Source organism: Mustela lutreola, chromosome 7 (genome assembly GCF_030435805.1).
Source record: "Mustela lutreola isolate mMusLut2 chromosome 7, mMusLut2.pri, whole genome shotgun sequence".
NCBI classification, from domain to species: Eukaryota; Metazoa; Chordata; class Mammalia; order Carnivora; family Mustelidae; genus Mustela; species Mustela lutreola.
In genome coordinates, this window is record NC_081296.1 from 121,665,588 (window position 1) to 121,692,245 (window position 26,658).

The following is a 26,658-nucleotide window of genomic DNA, read 5'->3' on the forward strand; positions in this document are numbered from 1 at the left end:
TGGTAGATGCACAGCTCTCAATCCATGTTTCTTGGGTGATGGGTGAGTGTGGGATGAAGACCCAGAGGCTTCCTGAGCCCGCAGTGTGGCCAGAAGTCCTAAATAAGCAAGCACAGTTATTTCCCACAGTTGCCTCGCAGGATAATTCAGTGGCATATTCTCTGTTTGGGAGTTTCTGCAGTTTTTCTTTTATTTTACCTAGGACATCAACTGGAGGCTGCTTTCCATTTCTCTGACCTGGGCTGGGAGGAATTGTGGGGGCAGAGTTAGCGTCCCTCCTTCTCCCAGGTGGGAAGGACCCAGAGGACCCAGAGGACCTCTCATGCTCACTCTCAAAGTTGGACAGTTTGGGTCCTTCTAGCAATCCAAGGCTCCGGTCAAAACAGACTTCCTCTCCTTCTCCCTCCCTCCTTCCATGGATTTCCAGCCCATGGGGGCTGTGCCACATATGTCCAACCCTTGGTGTAGCACCAACTCCAAGTATCAGTCACAGCATGGCCACCACAGAGGTGATCACTGTCCTGAGCACTTGTGTCTAGCATGGGGCTGGGCCTGGTGGACGCAAGGAAAGCCCTCTCACCAGCTCCGACCTGAGGAGCTCAGGGGCTGGCTCCTAGCACAGGATGCCCCTGGAGGCCAGAACTCAACAGACAGGCATCCTTGAAGGAGCTATTAGCCCCCTGGAGCCTTCTGCCTTCTGGTCTGGTGAGGCCCGGGGTAGGCTTTCATGGAGGCCCTGGGCTGCTGTGGATGTCCCCCAGTATCACCCAGCACCTCGGTCTCCTTTCCCCAGGTCTGGCTGCCTTCCAGGGACCATCACTCTGGGGCGAGGCCTGTGATGGGGTCCTCAAGCAGAGTTCTGGGTCTGAACAGTCCTCACCTACCTTCCTGCTATCTCTGGGGGCCCACAGGTCCAGCCTGGGCTGCCGGGCAGGTGGAAGGGTTGCAGTGGATATGCTCACTAGTGGTTGATGCTATTTCGAGGCACTCTGGGGGAACATCTAGCCCAGAGTTTGGTTCAAATAATGAGATGTCAAGATCCATCTGTCTCTCCATTCATCTCAGATGTGTCCTTCCCCAGGGTCTTTCATGGGGGGACTTTGGGAGCACAGAGTGGGGTGTGGCTAAGAGAAGAGGGGCTGGGCCATGGCCAATGTCATCCCTCACTCCCTGGCACTTAGCAGCAGTGAGCCAGCCGCTCTGACATGGGGCGAGGTCAGCAGCAAGCACCATCCCCGAGAAGAGGCATCACTGACTGCGTTCGTGTTCTGACAGCTCTAGCACGAGCCACGAGGGGCCTGTGTGTCCTCACAGGTAGCTCTCTAAACTCTAAACTCTAAACACAGCAGCTCGTCTAAACTCTTGGTGTCGCACTGCATGCCCAGTCTTGTGTCAGGCCCAAGTTCATCCCTAGGATACTGTATGTTGCTTGGCAACCAACAGCTTGGCTGGTGGTCCCCTCAGGACACTTCATATTGGGGGTCACCTTCTCCAAATCCAACAAAGACCACTGTTCAAGAGACTGACCTTAAGGATCGGAACAACTGGTATGAATCCAGAACTTTAGGGGCATAAAACAGAACATGAAGTACAGAGAATTTCCATATGCTCCCTGTACACGTGGGGGTACTTTTTTTAACTTCTTGAGCTTCAGTTTCCCTATCTGTACAAGGGGGGGAAATAACCATCTCCTGCTCACAGAGTTGGGATAAGGTACAAATGAGGTTAACGCTGCTGGCCCCACACAGTGGCTGCTTTATCCTCCTGCCTCTCACCCCTCTGATGCTGACCTTTGTCTCAGGTGACAGGAACACCTTCCAGAGGCTTCGATGAGAAGGCGTACCTGGCAGCCAAGCAGCTGAAGCCCGGAGAGGACCCTTACAGGCAACATGCCTTCAACCAGCTGGAGAGTGACAAGCTGAGCCCCGACCGAGCCATCCGGGACACCCGCCATTACAGGTACAGCCTCTCTTGTGCCCTGGAGGGAAGGGCCGGCACCTGTGAGCTCACTTCCGTTCCTCACATGGACTGAGGAAATGAGAAAGATTTCTTCAGACTCTGTCTGGTTGTCAAGACCCTCAAACCCTCACTCTCAGTTATTCTCTTGTCTCCTCTGTTTCACTGACTTCCAGAGGGCCTGAGATGGCCAAGGAGACTCGGTGGGCGCCGGTAAGGCCCCTCAGCACCTCAGTCTGGAGTCCCAGGGAGCGTGAGCTGCCACGGGACCACAGGGAGGTCGGAGCGGGTGGGTGGGCCTGCCGATGATGCCTGAGGTGAAGAGGGGCCACCGACCCTGCCCACACTGTGCAAGGGATTCTGGGCATCAGAATCCCTGTCCTTCTCCTCTTCCTGCCCTGTGGCCCCCATTTCCTCAGCAATTCCCAGAAACGCTTCCCAGCCTTGCTCTTGGTTCTCCCAGTGTGGTAGGTGGGAGAGGCCCCAAAGCAGGACCAAGGACACCTTCCACAATGATCCCCACTCTGACTCCACTTGGTGTGAGTGACCAACTTTGGGCAAGCCATCCACGCCCCCTCCTTGGTTCAGGCCCGTGATGTGTCCTGTCTAGATCATAGTCACCATCTCCAGTGCCCTCTTCCTACCCTCACCTCTGGAAACAGTCTGAAGTCCTTACCCTGAAGCATAAGCCACCTCTCCTGGCCCTGAGCCACTGCTCCTTTTCACCTAGGACTCGATACTCCCACAGTCTTCTACTTTCCTGTCCCTCCCCTCATCTACGCACACAGTTTCCCCTGCCCAACCCCCCCCCCCACTTGCATTTGCATAATTCTTCTCAGTGACCTCTCGTCTGGGGAAGGTTCCTTGCCAACCCAGGCTGGTTTGGAGGCTTCCTCTGTGCTCTGTGCACACAGGATTGTTGAAGCAGACTCAGCCACGTGCCTGCAGTATTGAGTGACCAACGAGGGCTGTGTGGGACTCAGCTGTGTACCTAGCACCAGGCTGGTCCTGGTCTAAGGGTAGGTGGGGATGATGCAGGTCAAGATTGATTTTCCTTCTGAAGCGGGTCCTCCGCAGCACAAAAGGAGTGTGAGAGATAAGAGAAGAGGACATGCTTCTAGCACCTTGGAAGGGAGCTTGAAATCCAATGGACTGGGCAGCCTTCAGGGTGAGATGGACATGGAGTTGGGGGAGCCCCAGACTGTCCTAACTGTCCTGACATCAGCACTGCCAGCCTCCAGAAACTCATGCTACCAAGTACGACAATTATCCTGCCACTCAGAAAGACTCACCCCCCGCCCAGGTCCAATGGCCAGCTCAGATCTCAGTTCTTTCTCAGTCAGTCCTGGTGCAGAGTCCACCTGCACTGTGGGGCCTACAAGACTATGTCCACACAGCCCTACTTGAGGACTTTTCCTGGCAACCCTGGCCATGGCAAACCTTGACCCCAAGGCCTGGAGATTCTACGGACCCAAATCTTTGAACGGATACAGGGTTAGCCTGGATCACCTCTGCCCTCCCTCCCATGAAGCCCCCCTCATACCTTCTCAGGTGTTCACTGAAAAACTTAAAGGAGGAATCCCTCTTGGGATGACACGCGTTTTAAAATGAGACTCTTCGAATCCAAAGCAGGGGTGTTGAGGCCAACCTCCCTTCCTGCTCCCGTGTGGCTGCCAGCCCTCCCAGAAGCCTGAGGTGGATGGGGTGGGGTGGGGGTGCGGGTGCCCGCGCATGCGTGTGTAGGAGGAGCAACGGACAGAGGTAAGGGCTCTCAGGTGCTGGGGTGAGCCTTGCTCTTCTCCCTCCAGACTGCAGCTTCTGCTGGTCTCTAAATGGTCAGGCTAGTTCCTAGTCCAGCCCTCAGTCTAGGGAGCCCCCCTCAAGGGGAACAGAGAGACCAGGCAAGACAGACCTCCTTGCATCACAAAGAAAAAGCCCTATCAGCCCCAAACTTGAAACACAGGCCTGGGGCCAACCTCTTCAGAGGCTCTTGGTTCCTGGGACCAGGATAAATTCCCATCATCACAGTTGTAAATCCCAGAGAAATGCAGAGCGGGGGAGAGTTAGAGGAGGCCGGTCGGGAGGACGTCAAGTCAACTCTCCAGATGGGGTACGGGTAGGTTGGCCCCTTTCAGGTGAAGAATGGGCATCACTATCCAGATTCTCTCCTTCCTGGGCACCAGAGGGTTGGGGTTCATAGTCACTGACCCTAGAGGTCAGTGCTGGGGGGCCCGGAAGGCCAGAGGTGGCTGCTTCTCCCCATCTCAGCAGTCACCCCACCCCAGTCTACACACCTCTGGGAGGATGCACTTGGGAAGCCTGGCTTCTCAGGGGGCAGAGGTGAATTTCCCTACCCCTCCACCCCACCCCCCTACTCCCTACACCAAAGCCTCACAGGATTCCTCCCATGGGGGTCCCGGGCTGGTGGGACTCCTGCCTTACTGACCCCGTCTGCTCTGCCGGGCAGGAAATGGGCCTGGGAATTCAGCTGTAAGCTGCTGTCAGGGCGTGAATGCCGGAATGAAAAAACCGTCCCTGCTGGAATAGTCGGAGAGCAATTGTAATAAAGAAGATTGTCATGAAAACCAGCTGCCTTCCCGCCGCCGGCCCCAGGAACACGCACAAAAGCATCCGCGGAAGCGACCGGGATGGAGGCTGGCAGGAATGGATTGTTTTAATTCCCTTTCCTGAGGAGGGGGAAGCCAATGGCTAAAAATGTGGTGTGAGACGGAGAAGAGGAGCACAGAGCCGCGGGGGTTGGCAGGCACTGTTCAGGGTCTTCTCGAGGCTTCTGTGTGCTCCAGGAGTCCGGGCCCCTGGAGCGGTGAGGCTGCGCCCCTGGCCCGGGTCACCAGCCAGCTGTCCCTGCTGGGCAGCGAGAGGGAGGGAGTCACAGGAGGATAGGAGAGGGACGATTCCTCTCCAGATCCTCCAAATGTCGTGAGCCAGGAGAAGAGAAAGAAGCTACAGGATGCCAGACACAAAGCAGAGGCTGCCCCCCCCCCCCCCCGTCTCCCTCATTTTGTCTCTCTCTGGCAGGCAGGGAGATCCGGCTGCTGGCCCAGGGCTACGTCCCCAGGCCTGGAGTGGTGCCCACACAGTCATGAAGGTCAGGGCCCTTCTAAACAGCTCATTGACAGGGACTGCAAGGTCTTTGGTAAAGATGACCAGGCCTGGGAAGCTGCCTCGGCCTGTGGCTTCCCTCCAAGGACTCCAGGCTGAATGGGCCGGGGGAATGTGGGCAGGGAAGGGCAGCCTCACAGCCTGGCTTCAGGTTTGCCTTCTCTGTCCCACAGAGGTATTCCTGGGGGCAGCAGGCTGGACAGAGAGAAGGCCTCAAGCCTGCCCTGAGGAGGCTCTCATGGTGCCCTCTGACCCCTGTGCTCCATTCTCAGTTGCCCGTCTGTAACCTACTCTGCGGACCTGCCGGCCACCAGCGTCATCATCACATTCCACAATGAGGCCCGCTCTACCCTCCTGCGCACCGTGAAGAGGTAAGCCCCATCTCGGGGACCCTCATTTCGTGAGGCCTCAGGAAGCTCTGCCAAGCCCCGGCGGGGAGGGGGGTGGGGGGACGGGGACATGGAGACAGGGCGCCCGGCCAGAGGGTGTGGGAATCCTGTCCTTCTGAGAAGCTGGAGCTGGTGAATCGGGGTCAGAGAGACCCCAGAAATATGGCTGGGATTATAGGAATGCGCAAGGACAAGGGCAGATCTGCAGGACAGAGGCAGATAGTCAAGGGTCAGGAGCCGAGGGAGTCAGGGATGGGCGCGGAAGGCCTCAGGACGATGGATGCCAGCCTGGGAGGTGCCGGTCAACGGATTCAGAGGGAGGTCTGTGTCCTCCTTCACTTGGCCCTGTGGTCAAGTTTAACTCCTGCTTACCCCATTTCTTTAATGAGAATAGGATTTGGATTGTTCCAGGGATTGAAGAAGTTTGGGTTTTCTTTCCCAGTGAGTGGAGGAAGAGGAAGAGGAAGGATGGTGGGAAGGAAAGCAGGCCGGCCGTCCCAGGCCCAGCTAGGGGCTGCCAATCCCTCCCCCTCCCCGCCCTAGCTGGGGCTTATTAAGCAGCTACAGGTCCTGTCCTGGTGACTCAGCTGGGGCCGTTTCCACAAACCATCTGGCCATCCCAGGGTCAGCAGGTCCTCGGAAGAGCCCGAGAGGCACACTCCTCCTCAGCCTCTCACCAGGGCCCAGGAGTTTGGCTCTTGGCTAGTGTGCCGGTCCCTGAACTGGGTGATGGGGGAGCCCTGGGGCAGGGAGATGTAAGTGGAAGTTGAACCCTAAATCCAGGCTCCTCTGTCCCCATCACTCCAGCGTCCTGAACCGAACTCCAGCCAGCCTGATCCAGGAGATCATCTTAGTGGATGACTTCAGTTCAGATCGTAAGCTTCTACCTCCTGTTATGTGCAGTCTTCCACACTCATTTGCCTAGAGTATGGAGCCCCTCTCAGGGCCGGGCTGGATATCACGGGTGGACCTCTGCCCACTACCCGGGATCTTTAGTCTTTTCTAGGTGCCTTCCCTGACTCTGTTCCCAGGTGCCAAGGAAGGGGAAAGAGTGGGGTTGTTTTGCCACTAGTGAAATGACACTTTTTAAAGACAGAAGCAACATCAGCAGCATCCTTTGTTATTACAAATGCCTTATTCTGAGGCTTGTCCCTTCAGTGTGGCTGCGGGGTTGGGGTGGGGGTGTTGGCTGGACTCCCTGCTGACCTGCTGGTGCTCTCTGCTGCCCCCTGGGGGCAATGCCATAAGGAGTCCTCAGTCTGGCCTGGGAGTGGGGCACAGGGCAATCCTTTGGCCATAGAGATGACCATGCCCCTGCGTACCTCCCCATCTTCAGCCCTTTCCCTGGACCTACTGTGAGACACCTTCTGGGCAGTTCCAGGGGTGACCAAACCTCTTGTGGTCTGACGTCCATATCTGAATGAGTTTGCTTCCTTCTCTTCACCTTCAGCTGAAGACTGTCTGCTCCTGACCAGGATCCCCAAGGTCAAGTGCCTGCGCAATGATCGGCGGGAAGGTGAGTTCTTGGACCCTGGGTGCCTCTGCAGACCAATCTCGGTCTACACCTCTGCACCTCCCCATTCCCTTTTGGCACCATGTCCCACTAAGCCAGCATGCTCCTTCTGCATTCCTTGTGGCCAGGACCAAGGGCTGTGGAAAGACCCTTCTGCTAGCCCGGGTCAGCCCCGACCATGGCATGACTGTGGGCAAGTTGCTGTACTTCTGGCTGCCTGGGTTGTCTCTTCTGAGAAGTGGAGTTAATAATAGACCCTTTCTGTCTTGCGTGGCTGTTGTAAGGATTAAATGAGCTAAACTATATGGAAATGCTTTGAGAAAACCAAAGGGCATTATTATTAATTTTTAAGATCTTATTTATTTGATAGAGAGAGTGAGAGAGTGCGCAAGCAGGGGGAGGGGTGGGGGGAAAGGGAGAAGCAGATTTCCTGCTGAGCAGGGAGCCCGATGTGTAGCTCAATCCCAGGACCCTGGGATCATGACCTGAGCAGAAGGCAGACACTAAGGCCCCCAGGTGTCCCCAGAGGGCATGATAAAGCATATGTAGCCTCACTTCCCATCTAGAGGTGTTTTGGGGCATCAGCCACATGGCCTAGTGTTGTATGTGGCACTCTAGGAGACACAAGAGAACTACAAAACATGGCCCCTGCTCTTGGAGAACACATCATAAGGCCAAGGAGTCAGGACCCACCTCAGGGACAGGTTGGTCATGATTATGTGCAGTAGATCAGAGACCCCAGGAGCGGGGTGTGATAGGGGAGAGGGCCTCGACTGGGTGAGGGCATGGTAGAACAGGTGAAGGGAGCAAGGCAGGGCAGTCCAGGCTTGAGGGCTCTGCAGGCACGAGCGCTGGTCAGGCCCAGGTGTCCCTGTAATACTAACAGCCCTCCTCCCAAATGCTCGCCCATAGGAGGCATCCACTCTGCCTAAATCCTCACAGTCCCTCCTCCTAACAGTCCATTGTTCCCTTTTGCACAGATGGGAAGTGAGACCTCAGGAGGTTCTGCCCGGGATGATCTGCCCAGGGTGATGAGTAGAGGAGCCAGAATTCCAACCCGGAGGCGGGAGGCTACACTTAACCTCTCTCTCTTCCTCCTCCCCTGAGAGAATCTGGGTCTGGTCAGCAGGGGAAATGGTGAGGTGAGGGTAGATGGCAGAAGACCATGGAAGCCAGAGACAGGCATTTAGACTTGATAAGGCAGGTAGTAGGGAACCACTACAGGTTTGAGAGAGAGAGAGAGTATGAGAGAGAGATGCAAGGGGCATAATTGAGAAAGACCTGTCAGACCAAGGAGACCTTCTCAGTGGCATGGAAGAAGCCAGAGAGTAATTTCTCCCAAGCACTGGATTGTAGGTACCTTTAGGCCCAGGAATATAGTGTTTCCAGGGGTTTGCCCAACACAAATGCAAACCTTAAGGCTAGCTGCCTTGCTAGCCTGATGGAGTGCAAGGATGGGACAGATGGATTTTTGCACAGATGAATGGATAGTCAGATGGATGGAGGCCAAGTACAGGGCAGAGGCATGGCCAGGGAACTCTCTCCAGGAAGCAACTGTATTCTGAGCTCTTAGAGCGAGTCCCCCCCATCTCCACGGCTCATGGGGCACCAGCAGCTGCTCTCTTAGCACCAGCTGGGCCTCCTCTCTCCCTGGCAGTCGAGTCCCCAGCCCTGACCAGGAAGCTGCCAGAAGTGAGGCCATTATTTGACAGTTGGCGAGCCATCAGCAAGATTGTTTGGGGTAGGGGCCAAAACAGATCGGAATCTAGCCCGTGGAGACCTCCTAGACACGGGGCACTCTCCCCGGCGGGTGGGGGTTATTTTTTCTCTGAGTCTTTTATCTAAGAAGACCGAAGCTCAGAGAAGTTAAAGAACATGCTTAAGGTACGTGAAGGGGCTGACACACTGACTCCAGCCTGTCTTAGTCTAGAAGATTCTCACCAGGTCACACATGATGATGCAGCTGAAGGGGATGGCTTGGAGATCCCCCGGTGGGGGGCGGGGCAGGGAGGAAAGGGTTTTGGTTTCTGGTTTTCTTTGGGTACCAAAATACCCTCCGTTGCACTTTCCATTCACTAATGCCTGACTTTTTACCAGTGTGTCCCCAGAGCCCAGAACAGGGTCTGGCACATGAAGGGCACTCAGAGAATGAGCCTGGAGTAATGACAGTTGATGAGTGGATGCAAGAAAAGAGAGGGACAGAGGAAATAGTCAAATACAAAGTAAAGCTCAGTCACAGTAACTCAGAGGAAGCCTTGGCTCCTGACAGGTGCAGAGCCCTGAGCCTTTTCAGGGATGGTGGGGAGACAAATTGGCCCTGTCCCCATACCAACCCCTGTCCACTCCTATGGCAGGGCTGATCCGGTCCCGAGTTCGTGGGGCAGATGTGGCCACAGCTGCCGTGCTCACCTTTCTGGACAGCCACTGCGAAGTGAACACCGAGTGGCTGCAGCCCATGCTGCAGCGGGTCAAGGAGGTGAGTCCCTCTGTCCCTCGGGGAGCTCTGCCCCTTGGGACGTGCCCACCATGTTCTTGGCATGAAGGCATGTAAACAGTCATTGACTTGATAGATAGGCAGAGTAGAAGCCTAAATGTTCTGCTTCCTCCAGAGTGATGTCATGTTAGTGAGCTTTCTCCTCCGAAAATGGGGGTAATTGTAATATTTGTCTTACCGAGTTGTTGGGAGAACTCATGTGGTCATGAACTTGGGTGAGCTGTAAAGCTCCAACTGGGAATGTTGGGGTGGTTTTCCTCCTGGAGGAGACGGGTCCTGTGCTGGGGCAGGGAACAACTTGGGGTCAAGGCTGGAAAGTTTGAGAAGGAGGAAAATGGGGGGCTGGTGTTGCCAAGAAGAGATGAGAACAGGGGCCCCCAGCACGTGCCAGCAGTTCACTAGAAGGGGGAGGAGGGTGAGACAGGTGGAGGGAAGGATGAAGTGATCACGGGTCAACCATAAAAAGACAACCAAGCTCAAAAATGGGCAAAGGATTGGAATGGACATTTCTTCAAGGCAAGTACACAAATGGCCAACAAGCACAGGAAAAGATGCTCAACATTGTTAAGCCTTGAGGGAAACGCAAGTCAAAACCACAGTCAGATACCACTTGAGACCTACAGGATGGCCGTGACCAAAGGATGGACAATAACGAGGGCTGGCGAGGATGTGAAGAAGTGGGAGCCCTTTCACTCATTGCTGGTGAGAACGTAATCTGAGGCAGCCAGATTACAGCCCGGCAGTTCATCAAAAGTTTAAAGATTTTTTAAAATTTATTTATTTGACAGACAGAGATCACAAGTGGGCAGAGAGGCACACAAGGAGGTGGGGGAAGCAGGCTCCCTGCTGAGCAGAGAGCCCAATGCAGGGCTTGATCTCAGGACCCTGGGATCATGATCTGAGCCAAAGGCAGAGGCTTAACTCACTGAGCCACCCAGGCTCCTCTCATCAAAAGTTTAAACACCAAGGGGCGCCTGGGTGGCTCAGTGGGTTAAAGCCTCTGCCTCCGGCTCAGGTCATGATCCCAGGGTTCTGGGATCAAGCTCCACATCGGGCTCTCTGTTCAGCAGGGAGCCTACTGCTTCCTCTCTCTGCCTGCCTCTCTGCCCACGTGTGATCTCTGTCAAATAAATAAAATCTTAAAAAAAAAAAAAGTTTAAACACCAAATTACCTGATGCCCCTTCCACTGCGGGGCACACCCCCAAGAGAAATGGAAATATACCCTCTACACGCAATAACTTACCCTGGAGTGTTCAGGGCACTATCTCTCAGAATAGCCAAAAATGTGGAAACAGCCCAAATGTGTGTGGATATAACCACACGACTACTACTCAGGAAAAGGAATGAAATAGTGATGCGTGCTACAATGTGGATGAAAACGCTTCCCTACGTGAAAGAAGACGGTCCCCAAAGGCCATGTGTTTTATGATTCCACTGAGGTGCGATGTCCAGAATGAAACAAAGCCATAGAAATAGAAAGGTGATGAGTGGTTGTCAGGGGCTGGAGAGAGAGAGGATGGGGGAGGTGACCGCTAACAGGTACAGGGTTTCTTGTTGGGGTGATGAAAATGTTCTGGAATTAGGTGTGATGGGTGCACAATCTTGTGACTGTATTGTAAGCCACCGAATTTGCACACGTTAAATTGGTGAATTTCATCACGTGTCAATTACAGCTAGTGAAATTGCTATAAAAATGTGAATTACACCTTGGAACAAAAAACTCTATGAAAAGGCAGAGGCAAGGCCCCCACAGAGCTCTATAGGAAACCATGGGTGGTCTCCCTGCTCCGCCTCCTCCCCGCCTTTTGTGGTCCTGAGACAGGGTGTGTGTGAACTGAGGGGCAGAGCTGGGTGGCCTCCATATTGCAGACAAGAGGATTTTGAAGGTCAGCACAGTCTGGGGAGAGATGGGCCTCTAGGCTGGGTCCCTCTGTGGAGGGAGAGGGAAGAGAGGGCTGATGGTAGCTGATAGTTTTGCATGGGGTGTATCACACAAGCCCCCAACACCATTACCGCACGTCCCAAATCTTTAATAAAATTGACATTACCCCCCAATGCTTTGGAGGTGGATTTGTGTCTAGGAGGATGAAGGGAGTGGTGAATCTGACCTTGAAGCAGATGTGGCTTGAGAGAACGACAGCCAGGTTGCACAGGGACCACAGAGTCCCTGCCGTCAAGCTGCTGGTGGTCCAGTTGGGAAGACTCAACCGAAACATGTACAAATGATGAATAAAACAGCAGTTCAGACCAGCACCAGAAGAGTCACCTCAGGCAGCATAGGATTCAGTGCCCCAGGAATTGTCTGGTCTGTAATTGTGAGAGCAGCTTAAAAGAGGAAGAAATCCTCAGCCTGCAGCAATCCAGCAGGGCTTCCCTGAGGAGGTGAGATCCCAGCAGGGCTCAGCATGATGTGAGAGGAAGAGGCTGGGAGAGCCCATGGGACCTCAGTGGGTCCTTCCAGGAGCCTGGCTGTGGGGCTGCAGGACAGCTCCCAAGATCCTGCCCAGTCCTGCGGGAAGGGCTGAGTGCCTCATGGTGGGAGAGAACTTCTCAGAGCAGGCAGCTGGGCCTTTCTTCACAGAGTCGCTGGCCTCACACCATCTCTCATTCCTCCCCTAGGACCACACCCGTGTGGTGAGCCCCATCATCGATGTCATCAGTCTGGATAACTTTGCCTACCTTGCTGCATCTGCAGATCTTCGTGGAGGTGGGTCCATCTCCCAGAGTAGGGGCTGTAGGCTTGAAAGGGGCAGGTGGGGGCGATCTAAAGCCTTGGTTTGGTGCTCTTCTACCCAGCTGTGCCAGAGCATCTCACACCACCCCCTTACCTCCAGAAAATGGAAAGGGATGGTGGAAAGCTCTGGGATTGGGGACAAAGCCCTCTGGAACCATAAGCGACAAAACCAGGCTAGTCTTGTGTCTTCCCCTCCAAACAAACACTGACACATTCTTTCCAAATGCTGTCAGCCCAGGGACCATGCCTACAGTCCTGTCAGAAGGACATGCTAGGACAGTGTCTTGTTGAATTCCTAATACATACACCTGGAGGTGGCCTGGACCCAGGCCGTCGAATAGAAGAGCTATTAGCTACATTTGGCTATTGAGCTCTTAAAATGTGACTGGTCTGCCTTGAGATGTGCTGTAAGTGTAAATACACACCAGGTTTCAAAGTCTTATTACAAAATAATGTAAAAAATCTCATCAGTAGTTTTTTATATTGATTACATGTTGGAATGATAACATTTTTGGAACTATTACATTAAAATATATTATTCAAATTAATTTAATACGTTCTTTCTTTTTGATATGGCTGCTAGAAAAAAGTTTTTTAAGATTTTATTTATTTATTTGACAGAGAGAGAGAGACAAGCAGGGGGAGTGGCAGGCAGAGGGAGGGAAAAGAAGACTTCCCACTGAGCAGGGAGCCCAATGCGGGACTCAATCCCAAGACCCTGGGATCATGACCAGAACTGAAGGCAACCTGAGCCACCCAGGTGTCCTAAAAAAATTTCAATTACATATGTAGTTTGCATTTCTGGCTTGCATCATTTGCATTCTTTCGGACAGCTCTGGTCTAGACTTTATAGCTGTGCTGCTATAAGAGCCATATTTGGCTATTTAAATTTAAATCAATTACAATTAAATAAAATTCAAATTCACTTCCTGAGTTGCACTAGCCACATTTCAAGTGCTCAATAACCCCATGTGGGTAGTGCCTACCATATTGGACAGTCAGTGCAGATATAGAACATTTCCATCATTGCAGAAAGTTCTATTGGACAGGCTGCACTAGACAATCTGTTGCTAGGAGCTAGTGGGCAGAGTGGTTTTCCTATTTGGGGCCCAGACTTCCAAAAAATGGAAACAGCTGTTACTTAGATCTTAGAGTTGAGTGGGGTTCTGAAGTGAGCTAGGTGTTTCTCCTTTGGGAAATCACCTCAGGGCCTTTGCACTTGCTGTTCCCCTTGCCTGGAATTCCATTTCCCCAGATACCTGCATGGATCAGACTTTCAGGTCAAAAGTGATCTCTTTAGAGATCGTTTCCTGACTACCCTTACTAAAATAGCATAGGTACCTCTCTTTTCAGCACTTTTCACCTGTGGCAGATTATTCCTTTATTGATTTCTTTTTGTAGCCTCTGTCCTACCCAGTAAATCAATGAGGTCAGGGACCCGTCTCCTTCTGAGTGAAGGAATGATTGCATGAATTGCCCAGGGTCCTCTGCGAACTGGGTTCTGATCAGGGGAGACAAGGGCTGGTGGAATGAAGGGGCAGCAGCTCTGCCTGAGCTCTGTCCTCACCCCTCTCTGTCCATTAGGATTTGACTGGAGCCTGCATTTCAAGTGGGAGCAGATCCCTCTTGAGCAGAAGATTGCCCGGACTGACCCCACCAAGCCCATAAGGTCAGTGCTGCTGTGGGCTCTGCAGAGACCCCTTCCTTCCCTGGGCCAGGAGCATGGGAATCTGCGGGGGGGGGGGGTGCGTTTCAGTTGCTGGTGCTCCTGAGGGCACACTGTCTAAGTGCTAACTCGGTTCTGGGCCCAGGGACAGAGAGGACAGAGGCCAGGGAGCTGCTGGATGTCCTGCCCCTGTGACTCTGCAAGTAGGGGATTTTGGGGCAAATGACCTGGTGTTCTGGGGCCATCTAGAAGGGCTTCCAGCCTCTCTAGTTCATGTGTTGCCTCTTTCCTCTCCTTGCTCCCAGGACTCCTGTTATAGCTGGAGGAATCTTTGTGATCGACAAGTCCTGGTTTAACCACTTGGGAAAGTATGATGCCCAGATGGATATCTGGGGGGGAGAGAATTTTGGTAAGTTGAAAGTAACACTAACAGTGACAACAATAATAGATAACCATGCTCGAACACATTCTATGCATAAGGGCCTGTTCTACACATGTATTCATTCGTTTAATCTCACAGCTCCTCGGGGTATGTGTTATATCTCCATTTTACTGATAAAGAAACAGAGGCACAGAGAGGTTAAGTAATTGGTGCAGAGCCACACAGCTCGTAAATATTGAGAAGGTCAGGGGGAGCCTGTGGTCCCACAGCCAGATGTGTGTGGAAGAGCAGACAGACTGTAACTGGGGCTGCAGCTTAAACCCCCAGCTGATTTTTCTTCCAGAAAAGCCAGGGGGGGGGGTGCAGCCAAGTTTGGTGGTTAGATGTAAGGATGGGGCCAGATGGCCTGGGTGCAAATCCTGGCCCTCCCACCTGCAAGCTCTCTGGCCCTGGGCAAGTTAAAGCCTCCCGAAGCCTCGGTTTCCTCAAGAGGCTGGTATGAGTGCCAACTAGAAGATAGGTTAAAACACGAGGCACGCTGCTGGCGGCCATCATCATTACTTCCGGGGCCAGGGGAGCCCTCAAGTTCCAGCAGGAAAGGAAAGAGCCCAGAGAGCTCCCAGTGTCACCAGCAAGGTTCTGTTAGATAAAGGCCTGATATAAACAGATCAGCCAACTTGGGTACTATAAGGGGGTTTATAAAGAGACTGTCCACACAGGGTGGGCGAGACATAGGAAAACTCTGGGACAGTGTGACCCTGGGCTGGGCTGATGACTGCTGTGAGGTGTGGCCATCCCTCAGTCTGGAAGATGAGGGGGGAGCGCCCCCTGACAGGAGCTGTGGTCTTGGGGCACCCGCAGCCAGCCCATAGCCCAGGCAGAGGGTGTCAGGGGAGAGAAACCCCCACCCTCCCTCTCCCCTGTCCCTGCTCTGACTGACGCTGCCAAGCCCACAGGAAGGAAGCCGGTGATGCAGCCCACTAGGCAAGGAGTGGGGTGAAGGATGGGGAGAGACCCGGGGGGGTCTCCTGTTCTTTGCAGAGCCCTCTGTTTCCTTGTTCATCCTCACCAAGTTTCTTGCGAAGTAAATACGGCCAGTGGTATGCTGCCTTCCAGTTTTCAGTCAGGAAGCTCCACATCTGACGGGTGTGTGTAGTGCCCCCAACTTCAGTGTTGTGAGGGGTGATCAGAGCAAATTCTGTGTTTCTGAGAGGTGAGAAGCAGCTCCTTCTACTCTCTCCTTGATCAGGACACAGATGAGCAGGGGGGCTTTTGTTGTTTGGTTTTTTAATTAAGATTTTATTTATTTATTTGAGAGAGACAGGGATAGTGACAGATAGGGAGAGAGCACAAGTGGGGAGCAGAGGGAGAAGCAGGCTCCCCGCTGAGCAGGGAGCCCAACACAGAGCTCAATCCCAGGATCCTGGGGATCATGACCCAAGCCGAAGGCAGATGCTTAACCCCTTCACCGGCGGAGCCACCCAGACTCCCCAGCAGGGGGGTTTATCATAGGTCTGATCTTAACTCAAAACCAACTGGAGTGGAAAGAGGCATGGAATGTTCTCCCCTTTGTAACTTATTCTTGGAAACCATTTGCATACAGGCATTTGGAGAAGTAAATTCTGGGAACCCGGGTGCACTGACCCTTCCTTCTAACCTCCTTCCGCATGTTCTGGGCCCAAGTGACCTCCGTGTGCCCTCAGTCTCAGCCTGAAGGGAGGTTTGGCAAAGGGAGTTTCTTGTACAGACACTGAGGACTGAGAAACTAATGGTCTCTCCTGCATCCAGGAGCTTTTTTCTTTTGTCTTTTCTCTTTCTTTCTTTTTTTTTTTTTTTTACAGCTGGTGATTGACAGAGGAACAAGTAAATGATCAAATGGCTAACTTCAGATTCAGCCTGAGGCGAGGGCTCAGTGGTTGGGAAACTTGAAAGGTGAACCACAGAGTGGTTCTGGGAAGGTTTTTGTTTCTTAGAAGAAATTCAAAGAAATTTTTAGGCTAGCCTTGGTGCTCATACGTTCTGCTGCTGGGAGCAGTTTTGAGTCAGGAGGGCTCTGCTGCTGGTGGGTTCGGGCCTTTCATTTCATTCCTTTGTTGAAGGAAGGAAGAAGCCCAAACTGAGACTCGTTCCTGTGTTCCCTCAGAGAGCCCCAGAGGCAAGTGGAGGTGGCAAACGTGAAAACCTTGGGATTCCCATTAGAGGGCCTTTTGAAAGGTAGTCTGATCATGTCGGTCCTCAGCTCAAGATCCTGCAGGGACTCTGTGCCAGCGCTGAGAGCAAAGCCCGCAGTCTTCACGCCATCTGCCCTTCCCCCACAGCACTCCACCAGCTCTGCCCACAACTCCTGCCGCTCTCACCTGGCTTCACTCCTCCCCGAGCTGCCTCCTCTAGGCCCCCTCTCGGCCCTGGAACTTGCCGCCTACTCCAGCCTCCACAGCTTTGCCCTTGCTGGTCCTTCTGCCTGAAATCCTTCTCCCATAAAAGCGACATGACTTGCTTCCCACCTCCTTCAGGTCTTAGGTCAGATGTCCCCTTTGGATGGAGAACTTGCCAATCAGATTAAAACTGTAGCCCACCCCAGCCCCAGGGGGTTCTCTTCAGCTCTTCCTGCTTCATCCAGTCTCCATTGCTCTTAGTATCATCTGATAGACCGCATTTCACTCGTTTTCTTGTCTACTTGCATTTTTGTCCCTTATTTTAGTGACTTCTTGTCGCCTACCCATGAGTGTGTAAGGATTCTAGAACAGTGTATGACACATAATTAACAGGTGCCCAGTAAAATTTTGCTGAATGAACTAAGGGATCTGATTCGAACAGTGCAGCTTGCTGGACAAAATGTGAACCTGACATTGTAATTCTGCAACAGGGTATTTGGGTGTCTTGGAGAAGTTAACATGTTTGAGCTTCCCAGTCCTGATTAAAACACATGGGGACAGAAGCACCTGTTTGGCTCAGTTCACAGAGCATGGGACTCTCAATTTCAGGGTCATGAGTTCAAGCCCCATGCTAGACACAGAGCCTACTTAAAAAAGAATAAGTAAATTTTTTTTTTTTTAAGATTTTATTTATTTATTTGACAGAGAGAGATGACAAGCAGGCAGAGAGGCAGGCAGAGAGAGAGGAGGAAGCAGGCTCCCTGCTGAGCAGAGAGCCCGATGCGGGGCTCGATCCCAGGACCCTGGGATCATGGCCTGAGCCGAAGACAGCGGCTTAACCCACTGAGCCACCCAGGCGCCCCTAAATTTTTAAAAAATTAAAACAAACAAAACATCAGGGTGATAATACCAGCTTCACATGCTTGCTGTGAGAATTAGACCTGGGTTCTAGAGCATGGCACATAGTAAGGGCTCAGTAAGTGATGGTGATGTGTTGTGGGTGGTGACAATAACAGTATGGAAAGTGCAGGCTGGCAGGATGAAGTGACTTATTAGCATAACCAAGTTAGTCTGGTAGGAATGGAACCAGAATGCAGCTCTTCTGTCCTTCAGGTCGTCCCTAGTTCTAAATTTCACTTGCTGACCCAGCTGCAGAGCTCTTCCTGGGAGAAGGAACACAAGCCTGGCAGTCTGCCGGCTGCCCTAGGGAACCCCATCAACATGGCCACCCATGCTATACCACATGTCCAGCCCTGGCCCCTGGCCCATGTCTGGAAGCTTCTGCTGCCCACAAGCTGGACAGAGGCAGGTGTTAGCTGAGGGGTAGGCAGTGGGCCCTGACAAGTTGCAATAGGTGAGAACCCTCCGGCCTGTCCAGGGACAATGAGTGTCTGTACTGCCAGCTGGGGAGAGGGAAGAGGGACCAAGGCTAGAAGTCATGAGTAAATGGTCTTTCTTTCTTTCTTTCTTTTTTAAGATTTTATTTATTTATTTGACAGACAGAGATCACAAGTAGGCAGAGCAGCAGGCAGAGAGGAAGGGAAAGCAGGCTCCCCGTTGAGCAGAGAGCCTGATGGGGGGCTCAATCCCTGGACCCCGAGATCATGACTGGAGCTCAAGGCAGAGGCTTAACCCACTGAGCCACCCAGGCGCCCCTCTTTTTTTTTTTTTTTTTAAATTAAAAACAAAACAAACAAACACGGATGGAACTAGAGCGTATCATGCTTAGCGAAATAAGTCAAGCAGAGAAAGACAACTATCATATGATCTCCCTGATATGAGGAAGTGGTGATGCAACATGGAGGCTTAAGTGGGTAGAAGAATAAATGAAACAAGATGGGATTGGGAGGGAGACAAACCATAAGTGACTCTTAATCTCACAAAACAAACTGAGGGTTGCCGGGGGGAGGGGGTTGGGGAGAAGGGGGTGGGATTATGGACATTGGGGAGGGTATGTGATTTGGTGAGTGCTGTGAAGTGTGTAAACCTGGTGATTCACAGACCTGGGGATAAAAATATATGTATATAAAAAATATATGTTTATAAAAAATAAAAAAAAAAAAAAAAAAAAAGAACATAAAAAAAAAAAAAAAAACAAACACAAAACAAGGGTTGTGTATTTTCTGAGATAGGAATGAGTGTTTTAATGTCAGAGGTGTCTGTCCAGCTATAGGGTTCATATGAAGGGGTAATCAGAAGAGATTATGGAAGGTGCAGCCCCCTGCCCAGGGGGGGTCCTTGCCAGAAGTGACAGCGGGGCGGGCAGTTTGTGACAGCCTCCTCTAGGAGGCAGAATGGCCACTTGCATCTCCCAGCCCTAAGGGGGACCACAGTCCCTCGCGGTCCTGCCCAAGCTCATTCAGCATGCCCACCACTATCACAAGGAAGCGTGTCTCAAGGCGGCCAGTGGGTGCCTGTAAATGGAGACCCCCTGGGCCAAGAGGGAGGTCTGGAGCCAGGAAGACACCAGCCGGAGCGGCCTTTGGCCTGGTTGGTGGCTGGTGTTCCAGTCTCGTGAATGCTCAGAGTGGACTGATGAGCAGATGTGTTCTTCCTTAGCAACATCTGGATGGGGCTTTCCAGGCAGAGGCTGGAAACGACGCTGCCGTTGATTTGGTTTTTCTTCTCCTCACGGTCTTGGTGCTGCTGCAGGGCTTTCCCCGCTGCTCTTCCAGGGATCAGATGCGGACAGGGTGTATAGCGGTCGGCAGTGGAGGGTGTGTGTATAGAGGGGGGTGGCTATGTGTGGTGTGTGTGGGGCAGGATGTGCATGTGTGTGTGTGTGTGTGTGGTGTCTGGGGTGGGAAGTGTGGAGCGGGTATGTGTGCAGGGGGCTGTGGGGCAGGTTGTATATGAAGGGAATGTGGATGTGGTGTATATGGAGAAGGTGTGTTTGGGATGAGATAATGGGGCTGGGGTGTGTGGACAGGGATGTGTGTTGTGGGGGGCGGGAGTGTGCACATGCATGGAGTGAGCAGTCAGGAACGTGTGCAAGGGTAGGAACATCCCATGTAGACGGGCCCAGAAACCCCGAGCCCCACCGGTGCCTCCAAGCAGACACCCGAGAGGCTAGATCCTTCCCACTCTTTTTTTTCTTTTTTTAAAGATTTTATTTATTTATTTGACAGGCAGAGATCACAAGTAGGCACAGAGGCAGGCAGAGAGAGAGAGGAGGAAGCAGGCTCCCTGCTGAGCAGAGAGCCCCAATGCGGGGCTCGATCCTAGGACTCTGGGATCAGGATCCGAGCCAAAGGCAGAGGCAGAGGCTTTAACCCACTGAGCCACTCAGGCGCCCCGCTCCTTCCCATTTTTGCTCCATGGGGACTTGCCAAGGGCTCTTCCCTCCTGACGGCTGCTGTCTCCTGCAGAACTCTCCTTCAGGGTGTGGATGTGCGGTGGGAGCTTGGAAATCGTGCCCTGCAGCCGGGTGGGCCATGTCTTCAGGAAACGACACCCCTACAACTTCCCTGAGGGCAATGCCCTCACCTACATCAGGTAGGTGACAGTGCAAAGAGTGCCAGGCTAGGAGCCAGGCCACCTCGGTCTGAGACCCCACGAGCCCTTTTGGTCTTTCCTGTAGCTTTAGGCAGCTGCCCCTCCCCCTTTCTGGGCCTCAGTTTCCCCATTTGTTCCTTCCAATTCTGGGATTCCAGGTACCCTGAGGCATGGAAGGATGAAACTGAGAGTGCTGCCACCAGGCCTCCCTTGTCTTGACCCTCTTTGTCCATGAGCTTCTTGGAGAACTGGCCCAACCCCTAACTGGGGGCCGCCCTCCACTCACCAGGCCCCAGGTTCTGGTCATGGGTGTCCTGTCCTGAATCTGAGCTGGTCAGCGTCTACGCATCTACGTCCCCAGCCACAGGGTCCAGCCATCCCCCGAGCTCCTGGTGGGGATGGAAGGGGAAGAGGGTCCCGAGGACCCCCCCTGGGAGGACAGTTCTTTCGCTTGTCAGGCCCGCGCTTCCTTGTTTGCCGCAGTGGCTCCCCAGTTTAGCTAACCGGATGCTTTATTATTTTGGTTTGCTTCCCCCAACCCCGTTTTTTGTTTCTATAATTATAAAAGTAATCCATGTTCATTACAAAATTCAAGTCTGTACCAGAACATACAACGCATACATATCTGTACCTGTATGTGTTCTTACTCTTTCTATCATATAGAGAGGAAAAAGCAAAAGTTCCTTTTACCCGATCTGACTCCTATCCCACTTGTCTCTCCAAAAGTAACTTCTGGGAGTAGGTTTTTGATCTATCATTTCAGGCCTTTTAACTCCTTTTCATATATGCAGTTCACGTAGAGAGAAGCACACACACACACCATAACTTTGTGTTTTTCTATAAACGGGGTCACGCTGCGTGTCCTGTCAGCGGCCTGCTTTTCTGCCACTCCACCCTAAATGACAGGCGTCCTTCTGTGTCCATACCTGCTCACTGGGGTGTGCCCTCCATCCCGTAGCAGCGTCATATAAAAACTGTTGTTCTCCTATGGATGGACATTCAGGTCGTCACCCATGTTTTATCAAATAAGTATTTGGTACCCGTTCCTTGCGCCCACAGGCAGGCATTTCGGCAGAACAGAGCCCTCCAGGGGACTGTGAAGGGTATGCGGACATGCGCTGATGGAGGTTCACAGACCCGACTCCTCTCTCCCACCCCAATCACTATTCCTTTGCGTCACCCCGCACGGCACAGAGTGGATCGCAGGCCTCACTCTGTCCCCTCCCTGGTGACTTTGTTTTGTTCCTTCCTCCCCTTTTAGGAACACCAAGCGCACCGCAGAGGTGTGGATGGACGAGTACAAGCAGTATTACTACGAGGCCCGGCCCTCAGCCATCGGGAAGGCCTTTGGCAGGTGGGCCCCTCCACCAGTCCCATTATGCTCCCTCCAACCCGCCTTAGCACAACTAGAACAAAACACAAAATGGTGTGGACGCCTGGGAAGCGCTCACAGTCTCCTTGGTAACTGAGCCCCTCCCCGCTGGGCTCTTGGGAGTGGGGGGCTCTGGTAGGAGAGGCAGTGCAGGGCAGGACCGGGCCCTTGAGGACCACGCAGCCGCATGGGGAGAAACAACAGCCAGAGGAGGCTCGCTTCGGAAGAAGAGCGCCCGTTCACCCCGCCTGAAGAAGAAAGGACATCTGTGGGAGTAGACAGGGCCGGGCCGTCTGCAGAAAACACTTGGGGTCTGGCCACCATTCAAAACATGCCTGTGATCTTGTTAGCCTGTTTTCCTGTCCTGGGCTCGTATGACGACAGTCTAGTTAAGCATTTTCAAAATGTAGATTGGTTATGAAATCAATTTCATGGGTCGTGACCGACATTAAAAAAAAAAATCGTAGAGAACATGATAGATTGGACCAAAGCAGAATAGAAAAGAACAGTTGATTGCAGTTAAGGCTAAGTATTGTTTGGTGAAATGTCTTTCAGTTAGATGTGTGTGTGTGTGTATATGTGTGTGTGTAGCTATATACACATATAGGAATACTCGATCACAGTGTGAGATACGTTTATTTCTAAAGGTTGTGATCAGAACATTGGTGATCGTCTCTGAATCTTCTGCACTCTTTTATTGTTAGCTATATCCCTTTAAAAAATTACATCACTATTTCTTTCCGTGGTGAACTAACCTTTGCTGAACATCTACCCTGTGCTAGGCTCTTATCCTATCTTAATTCATTTTATTCTCTGAAAACCTTCTGGGACAGGTGGTCATGTTTACTGGTGGAGAAACTGAGGCTCAGAGAGGCGGTTAGGGTCATCTGTCAGTGGCCATTCCCATCAGGGTAGCTGAGGACACTGGGGAGAGGAAACTGTGGCATCCAGGCGCACCTCAGAGGGATCTCATTTGCCAAAATTCCTGAAAGACCTTTAAAGCATGCTTTTCATGTTGGACCCTTTCTGCTGAAATTGGAATACAGGAAGGGAAAACTTGGAATTCCTTAAGGCTTTGTTTGAGGACCAGCTAGGGGTGTGCTGAGGTCTCATGGTGTGAGAAGCCGGAGTCAAACAGAGCCCCTGGGGGGCTTCTCTGATTCTTGAAAATGTGCAGGAATTTGGGGAAAGAAATGAGGAATGGCGAGGAGACCTGGGGGGACCTTGCAGGTCAGACAAGGATTTTTGGCAATTGGCCACGGCTGGAAGGCAGCCTGGGACAGCTCCTGGCCCTGCCCCGCCTGGGATAGGCAGAAGGAGGGGGCCAGCCTCCTGGGGCTTCCTCCCTGCGCCCGCCTGCCAGAGCCTGAGGCTTCCCTTCTCTTTCAGCGTAGCCACACGGATTGAGCAGAGGAAGAAGATGAACTGCAAGTCGTTCCGCTGGTACTTGGAAAATGTCTACCCAGAGCTCACGTGAGTGCGGCCCTCAGCTTGCGCATCTGGCCTGGCTGGGGGGCCAGCGGTTTGGGGGAACCCCACCCTGAGATCACCCTACCTTGGGCAGTCCAGCTCTTTCCAGCTATCAGTGTTTCATCTTCATGTGAAGGCTCTGGGGGGGGAGGGGAAAAGAGTTACAAGTAAGACATGGCAGGAAGCAATTTTTTTTTAAAGATTTTATTTATTTATTTGACAGAGAGAGATCACAAGTAGGCAGAGAGGCAGGCAGAGAGAGAGAGGGGAAGCAGGCTCCCTGCTGAGCAGAGAGCCCGATGCAGGGCTCGATCCCAGGACCCTGAGATCATGACCCGAGCTGAAGGCAGAGGCTTAACCCACTGAGCCACCCAGGTGCCCTGGAAGCAATTTTTAATAGACTGGGTCACAGAGCCGGAAATGGGCCTTATCCCCACAGGGAAACAAAGCTGCATTACGTAGCAAAAGCTGCAGAAATAAAGACTCCTCCCTTTTGACTCTGTTCTCTCCCTTCTGGGAGTTTATCCTCAGGAAGTAAAGCAACCGAAGCAAAAAACTATTGACAAGAGCTGCTCATTCAGTGTAGGCCTCTCGGCTGCTGTGAAAAATCTAGAGATAACTAATGATAAGGGGTGGGTTTAGTGAGTCCCAATGCGTGGATCCGAGCAAACAGTGGGCGTCCATTAAGATCTCGATCAGAGAGACTGCAGAGCCCCAGGAAAATGTTTGCTCTGACAAATTGGAAGTAGACACAGATGGGGGGCGCCGGACCCACGGCTGCTTCTGAGCGCATGTGCAAGCTCCCCAGCTAGGGGTGAAGTGTAAGGCTGCTGTATGGCCCTGAGGCTTCCTTTTTTCTCATTTCAAAAGCCTTCTCAACCACCTGGCTCATGGCCTCATTTCTTTCGGGTCTCAACTCAAATGTCCTCTTCGGGGGCGGGATGGGCTCCCTGAACAGTCTGTGTTTGCAGAGCACCCCCTTCCCCAGCATCCCTGTTTAGTCCATGCTCACCACCCACCAGCGCCTATGTGGTCAATTCATTTCCTTGCCCCCCCCCCCCCGCCACGTGACAGTAAGCTCTATGCGGGTAGGGGTGTGATCTGCTTTGTTTCCTGTCTCAAAACGGGCACTCAATATGTATCTTTAACCGAACAAATTGCATAGTCAATAAGCCTCAATAGTAATAACTCGGGAGTTAGTGTTCTCCTTTCTAGAGCTGTCACCTTAGGGAATGGGTAATTCCATCAATGTCAGTCACAGCAGCTTTCCAGAACACTCCACCCCTCAGAGCCTGCAGGTCCTCGAAAAAGGCGACTCCCTGTTCTTTAAAGGCAGCTTTGTTTTTTGGAAAAGAGCCATCATTAGGTTGTCGCCAAGTCCAGTGAAGAAGGTGATTAACCCCCCCCCCCCGCCCCATAAGGTGATCCTGGCTCCCTGATAGAGCATGACAAGGACTGAAACAAGTCAAGAAAAAACTGACACTGGGAGAGAGTTTCAAGGATTTCAAAACAGTTCAAGCAAGAGCAGCATCTTTTATTTATTTTTTTAAAAATTTTATTTGTTAGAGAGAGAGAGAGTGTGTGTGTGTGTGTGTGTGTGCACAAGTGGGGTGGGGTCAGAGGGAGCCCAATGAGGGACTGGATCCTGGGACTCCAGCATCACAACCCGAGCCGAATGCAAACGCTTAATGCCTGAGCCACCCAGGCGCCCGAGAGCCTCATCTTTGAGAAGAGTTGGCGGCCTGGGTGAGCCAGCCCCCAGATGAAGGCTGTGAAAGGAAAGAACATTATACTTTTTATTAAAGTCTAATAAATGGACCACTTTCTCCAGTGGCCACTTTTAAGGGAGTTAGTTTCATTCAGACATGTCATTTCTGAGGCAAAAAAACAATCATTTCTTTACATCCTGCCAGAGTTCAAACAACACTGGGATGGAGCCCCGGGCTCTAGGCCTCGGGCAGCAGCTGGGAGGCCCATGGGAGACACGGGGAGGACCGGGAACACGCCTTTCCTCTCCACACCCAATCCCCATGGACAGGGTCTCATGTTATCCCCTGAGGACTGAGAGGAAAAAGTGTTTTATTATAAATACCAGAAACCTGGATCCATGACAAGACAGGACAGTGGATGAAACCAGCTACGTGAAGTGAGGAGTATGAGTCTTCTGTTTCTTCTGTCAGTGTGGGGAGGTTTTATAAGATGATCCTGTGTCGGTAATGTAGAAGCCGCACACCTCATTCCTGTCCAGGTTACCATCCTGGTCCACTCTGTAAGTTCTGCCCGGGGTGAGGGGCCAGCAGCGGCTCAGGTCGTTGGTGAGGAAGGACTTCTGTATGCCAAGTGATACAAGCTTTCCTCCAAACAGGGGAGCCTAATGGTTGGCCCCACTTGCAGAGGGTCAGTGGGGGAAATGAGGTGGCGAAGGGAGAGGCCCCTGTTTTGCTAGGCCTGCCTCAGTCCCGGCACAGCTCTGCCCCCTGCAGACCGGAGTTCTGCTGGCCTCAACAACTGCAATGTAGTCCTTTTGTTAGGACTGTCAGGAACAGTAGGGCAAGCTGTGCACACCACATGCGCCAGGGCACTAAGCGCACCGTGGATATCGTACATTTATTCTAACACTCCCTGGCAGATGGCAATAAAAGTCTTCTAACAAGACCAGTAGATTATGATAGTTTTCTAATAGATGGAAGTCTAATAGATGGGCCAATTTTCTAATAGAGGGAAGTAAAAAGTCTCAAGGAAGGGACATTTTTGCTCTTTCTACAAAGGCATTCTAAGGGCTGATGGCTGCCCTGCTGGGAGGAGGCCCACAAAGAGGGAAGCAGACGTAGTTGGGCTCGGCCAGGAAGCTGAGGGAGGGTGGGAGAGACGACCGTGCCAGCAGCTCCAGGGCTGGGACCACAGGGACACCTCACGAGCCACTGCAGGTTTGGAGATTGTTGCCCAAGCCCCGCGTACCCTCCCCCCAACGCCCAAGTATCAGTGGCCAAGCCTTCCTGCCAGTGGCTGTTGCCACATGTAGACAGTGCCCACTTCCGCTCTGGAAGCCGACCACCCTGCACATCTCCCTGAGGACAGGGCCAGGGAGAGGAAGCACGCAGAAGGATCTGGAACAGCCTGGGCTGCATTCCTGAGCGGGTCCGAGGGGCCTCAGCAGGCATCTCTTCTCCACAGGGAGGAGTAATAGAACAGGTTGGCACTGGACGAAGCAGAGTGGGGGGAGTCTTTGCATCCTAACACCCTCATCCTTGGGAGAGGTTACGAATTCAAATCCTACAATGATCGGTTGGGTGATGCAAACCAATCAGGTGGGCAGCCCTGAGAGGCAAGGGAGTTGTGGCCAACTGGCATGCAAAAGCCCGTCCCCCAGGGGGCAGCACGACCTTGTGTTAGTGCCTTGTGGGAATCCAAGGCTCCGTGTGGCCTCATCTTCCTTTTTCTCAAGAGAAGCTGGATTCAGATTTCTTTGTGTAACCTTCAGATTTTTAATATTGCCAATTAGCTAAAAGCCACAACTACCACGCTATGTAGGACAGAGAAAATGTGTTTGAGGCCAGAGCTTCTCCCCAGCCCCTGAATCAGAGGCCTCCCCCTTGATACTGGCAGGCATGCGCCCACCCGGATCCCAGGACCGAGAGACAGGAGGGGGCAAAGAGCTGGAAGAAGGCCATGCTCCGGCTGGCCTGGG

The 26,658-nt window shown here is 52.6% G+C and overlaps 1 protein-coding gene across 2 annotated transcripts in view; it reads left to right on the plus strand.

Moving 5' to 3' along the window:
- Window positions 1–26,658, plus strand: part of GALNT16 (polypeptide N-acetylgalactosaminyltransferase 16) — a 93,377-nt gene that overhangs the window by 57,375 nt on the left and 9,344 nt on the right. For both annotated transcript variants that reach the window (XM_059182431.1, XM_059182432.1), the window contains exons 3-13: window positions 1,802–1,959; window positions 5,352–5,450; window positions 6,276–6,343; window positions 6,919–6,984; window positions 9,336–9,457; window positions 12,096–12,183; window positions 13,795–13,879; window positions 14,182–14,285; window positions 20,002–20,128; window positions 21,390–21,482; window positions 22,890–22,973. In XM_059182431.1, the coding sequence (XP_059038414.1) occupies window positions 1,802–1,959; window positions 5,352–5,450; window positions 6,276–6,343; window positions 6,919–6,984; window positions 9,336–9,457; window positions 12,096–12,183; window positions 13,795–13,879; window positions 14,182–14,285; window positions 20,002–20,128; window positions 21,390–21,482; window positions 22,890–22,973 (1,094 nt within the window). The remainder of the gene's footprint in view (window positions 1–1,801; window positions 1,960–5,351; window positions 5,451–6,275; window positions 6,344–6,918; window positions 6,985–9,335; window positions 9,458–12,095; window positions 12,184–13,794; window positions 13,880–14,181; window positions 14,286–20,001; window positions 20,129–21,389; window positions 21,483–22,889; window positions 22,974–26,658) is intronic.